Source organism: Nelumbo nucifera, chromosome 1, assembly GCF_055504915.1.
Source record: "Nelumbo nucifera cultivar China Antique chromosome 1, China Antique-T2T, whole genome shotgun sequence".
Lineage (NCBI taxonomy): Eukaryota > Viridiplantae > Streptophyta > Magnoliopsida > Proteales > Nelumbonaceae > Nelumbo > Nelumbo nucifera.
The window spans coordinates 92,498,081-92,502,808 of record NC_142649.1 but is presented as its reverse complement, the minus strand read 5'-3'; the positions used below and the strand labels follow the sequence as shown (position 1 = coordinate 92,502,808).

At 38.5% G+C, this 4,728-nt stretch overlaps 1 protein-coding gene across 1 annotated transcript; it reads left to right on the top strand.

Annotated features, from left to right (window-relative positions):
• The first annotated feature begins 2,241 nt into the window (after positions 1 to 2,241).
• Positions 2,242 to 3,723, top strand: LOC104589608 (anthocyanin 5-aromatic acyltransferase-like). The gene has a single exon (XM_010247973.2). The coding sequence runs from the start codon at positions 2,245 to 2,247 to the stop codon at positions 3,652 to 3,654; it is 1,410 nt and encodes a 469-aa protein (XP_010246275.1). The 5' UTR covers positions 2,242 to 2,244; the 3' UTR covers positions 3,655 to 3,723.
• Positions 3,724 to 4,728: the final 1,005 nt, after the last annotated feature.

Genomic DNA, 4,728 nt, shown 5'->3' with positions numbered 1-4,728 from the left:
GAAAAAATCATTGATGTAAAAGTCAATCAATGGAAGTTGCAGTTGATTCCACTTCTGGCGATAACAGTTCTAGATGTCTCAGTTCTGGGTGATTAAAGTTCTAGTTGGTTCCACTTCCGGTGATAATAGTTATGGCGGTTACTTTTTCCAGGTTGGTTAAACTTCTAGTTAGTTTCACTTTTGCCGATAACAGTTCTGACAATTATGTTCTATATTTTTATAGTTAGTTCTAGTTCATTAAAGTTCCAATGGTTATGGTTCCAGATGGTTAAAGTTATGACGAATCACTACTGTATTTATCCCTCTCTTTTTATTGTTGGAGATGCGCTCATTTATCTCTTCTATTGGTAATTCTGCCTCACTTTTTGTTTGTTACAGAAGTTTTTTCATTTTCTCCTTTATCCACTGTGAATATTTTGTTCTTTCTAGAGACTTGTATTCTTGCTTGGTACTGTTACCATTTCTCTATTTTCATACAATGTTTTTATATTTTCTTGCTTGGTACTGTGACCACTACTCTATATTCATACAAGTTTCATAGTTGAATGAATTAGATGTTTTGCCTTAAAAAAAGCCGGTTGATGGAAAAGTTGATGATTGGTTTAAAATATTAATGGACTGTTGGAGTTTTTTGATGTATTACATCGATTACTGATGAAAATGTCAGCCAATTAGATGGTTACATTGATTTTCAATGTAAACTTTACATTTGAAACAAACACGTGGAAATAAAGATCGGGTGTAGAGTTCTACACCGGTCTGTTTTTACACTGAAAACAAACACGTATAAATGTGAACTAATGGTAAAGTTTTACATCAATTCGCGTTTACACTGAAAACAAACGTATTCTTTAGAAATCATTATCGATGTTAAAACATGTTTCTATTGTAATTGAATAGAGGGCTTTCACTTCCGTTTTTTTCTCTTGGTTTTAGGGCACTCCAATATTGTTCCTCAATCTTTCCCCTATTTTCCTCTTTCTCCTCTTTTCTTGTTTTGTTTCTTTTATTTTTTAGGCAAATTTAGTTTATAATTTTTAGGCAGTAGGGTCTTCAATACTTGTTCAGCTTTCTTTTGCATATAGATGTGGTTTCTACAAGCAATCTTGTTGATGGGTTTGACTTCATTTTCTATGACTTGAACTTAATGATAAAGCACAACTAGAAGAAAATCAATAAGAATCTCTGTTTGTTAATGATCTGCCAGTGGTTAGAAATTCCCTGTTTTTTTTTTTTTTGAAATAGTTAGAGATTCTTTTGTTGCTAGTCGTTAATTAATTACTGCCCGCTGAGGGGACCTCATAGTGTTTATTATATGGTGGAGAATGGTGGAGAATGGTGGAGATTTAATATGATGGTCAACAATTTTTATTTTCTGTAGCGCCTATTTTCAGTCGGTCTAGTAAAGTAGTAACAGTTAAAGGGACAAGGGATCCAACGTCTGCCCTACAGACCTAACTAATGATTCTCCCACACACCTAATCTCATCAACCTGTAAGGCTGATTACATTCCTGTCTAACATGTGGGCTTTTATTCGTTAAAGCCTGGATTTGAAAAAATTTGATATTGTCTTAATTATTTACTGAGCACATGCAGCCATGTTGGAGTTCGAATTAAGTGTCCGATTTCTCGTTTTATTTTGGGTAAAGTCCACGGATCTGTCACTTGATACCCTCAACTACACATAATGTTCATTCAAGTAATTAATTTGTTTTTTAAAACCTCTGGACCATCTATATGTCACTTGATACCCTCAACTACACATAATGCAACGAATGAGATCAATGGAATCATCTTTTACAGGTTGGATTAGTTGCTTGTTTAATGGAGTCATCTTTTACAAAAAATAAAAATCATTGAATGCAAGTCAACTTGTTGCAGTTGGCCTTTTCAAAAAATTATTCAACCTAAAAGCTTAAGCTGTTAATTGAATTTTTTGAATAGGTTGATATTCTCTAACATGCCCATTCACACAAAGGCCCATTGGATTTAAGTGTGAACAACTACAGGTTCACCCATTCCTTGTGTTGAAACTTAATTAATTATAATGGGAGAAATAAAGATCCAATACTAAACCACTTGGTCAAAGTGGGTCTGATACCATTTAAAAGAACCATTCAACATAAAAGTTTAAGCTGCTTAGTGAGGTTCTTGAATAGATTGATATTCTCTAACATGGCCTCATCACATTAATATCAGAGTGCATGATTTCTTTGTGATTTCTCTGCCTCTCTCTCGTTCTAATGGCTGCAATCCATTCCATTAAGGTGTTAGAGAAATGCCAAGTCTCTCCACCTGCAGCTTCAATGGAGAAAAAATCTCTTCAGCTTACTTTCTTCGACGTAATGTATCTGTACTATCGTTGTCCCTCCCGCATATTCTTTTATGAATTCCCTCATCCGATTACCCTCTTCATGGAAAGCATCATTCCCAACCTCAAAAACTCACTCTCCCTCACCCTCCAACACTTCTACTTTCTTGCCGGAAACCTAATGTGGGTTCCCCCAACCACTGAACCTGAGATTCGTTTTGTCAGTGGTGACTCGGTCTCATTTACCATTGCTGAGTCTACTGATAATTTCAGTGATCTCTGTGGCGACCATCCTCGTGATGAAAGTCAATTCGACCCTCTGATTCCTCAATTGCCATCGCTCTTCGACTCCAACGTAGTCCCACTCCTAGCCCTACAAGTGACCTTCTTCCCCAATTCCGGTTTCAGTATCGGAATTACCTCGAGCCATGTGGTTTCCGATGGCAGAAGCCTTTGCCATTTCATTAGGTCGTGGGCAACAGCATGTAGGCTTGGAGGGGATTCATCTGCGTGTTCAGAATTGCTTCCATTCTATGAAAGAACTGTGATTGACGACCCTGAGGGTTATTTGAAAACAATTCTTCTCAAGGAGATGGAAAACTACACGTCCAAGATGACTTCCAATATCTCCGACGACTCTCAACCAAGCTTCGAAGTCCCAACTGAAAGCATTGTTGTTAGAGCCACATTTGTAGTGAGCCGAGTGAAAATCGATCAACTGAAGCAGTGGATCTTGGCAAGACATGGGAAGAATGAAAATCAGATTGTACCACTATCGTCGTTGCGTCTCTCGGCATTTGTGGTAACATGTGCCATCACATGGGTTTGCTTGATTAAAGCAGGAGTGATTGTGGATTCTCCTGGTAAAGAGATGGAGCATTTCTTATTTAGTGTAGACTGTAGGGATCGCCTAAGGAATCCTCCAGTGCCAGCTACATACTTTGGCAATTGTGTTGCTCTTGGATTTGCAGATGCAAAGAAGACTGATTTAGAAGGAGATAACGCCATTGTTGTGGCAGCGAAGATGATTGCAGATGCGGTTAAGCGGATGGAATATGGAGTTTTGAGAGATGCAGAGAGGTGGATATCAGATTTGAGTTCCCGACTACCCGAGGGATTTGTGACGGTGACAGGGTCACCCAAGTTTGGTGTTTATGAGATGGACTTTGGGTGGGGGAAACCAAAGAAGTTTGAAATGCTTAGAATGGGTGAGGGACAAATTTCTCTTTTTGATAGCAGAGATGGAGAAGGTGCAGTTGAGGTGGGACTGGCTCTACCTAAGGCCAAAATGGAAGCATTCACAACTTTCTTTGCTGACTATCTCAAACTCTGCAATTCTTGAATAGATCGATTGGAATTGACTGACCTCATCATCAACACTAAAGGGTTGTGTTAATTTGTGTAGCTAAACTTCAACCACATGCATCATGATGTATTTCCCAAATAGAGACCACCCTTAATTTCCTTGGTTGTTAGTGTTAGGACTTCACTTCACCTGTTCGACTAATTGCATAATTAATAACAATGGTGCTCATTGATTTTGTGCTGAAGAGTGTTTTTTATTTTTTTTAAGCTATTAAGGCAAAGGAATAAAAGCAAGCAATAAAACAGTACTGTTCCGAAGTGGAACGAAATAACAGAGGAACCACGTAAAATATGCTCGCCTAATGACGCCAAAGCCAAAGTCCAAAATACGCGAAGAACTTTGCCAAAGGCAGGAACGAAACTACCTCAACATTCTCCTGCACTTGGCTACCGGCCGGCCAAAAGAGATTGACAGCTTCTAGGAAATCACTTTCTATGCAAATGTCAGTAAGACTCAATTTTGCTGCAATCTCCAGACCTTCCCATGTAGTTCTCACTTCTGCACATAAGGGACCAGTCTTTTTTGTTAAAACCCGTGGAAATATTTCCTACTCACTTTCTCTACCCACGCCGTACCTATAGTACAGCGCAGGTAGAGAAAGTAAGTAGGAAATCGGGAGAAAGATGGTTCAGCCCAAAGTCAGAATTTATTGACACAAAGTACTGTTGAGATAGATGCTAGCTCGGATTTAATACCAATTCGGGTGGGCATTGATGTATAGGTGTGTGTTGTTGTCATTTTGAATGTTTATAGCTCTGCAGTGGAAATCAGAAATATACATTGGGCCTGTCCGTACTTCTCCATAGGAAATCTGTCCACGTAATCGGATTTCCCAGCCAACTACTCTCTACCCACATTGCGCACAAATCGCCATTTTGTATTGTGAGATATGCAGCTGCAATGTACAGTGGGTAGGAGGTACGTGGGTAGAGAAAGTGAGTGGGAAATCTTTACACCAATCTTTACACCAATTTATCTACAGCATAAATACATACAAAATAATACAAAATATAAGGTTTTACACTCTACATATTTGCATTTGCACTACTT

Bases quoted from the DNA above. Each gene is read 5' to 3' on its own strand.
- LOC104589608 (XM_010247973.2), top strand. From the start codon at position 2,245: ATGGCTGCAATCCATTCCATTAAGGTGTTAGAGAAATGCCAAGTCTCT.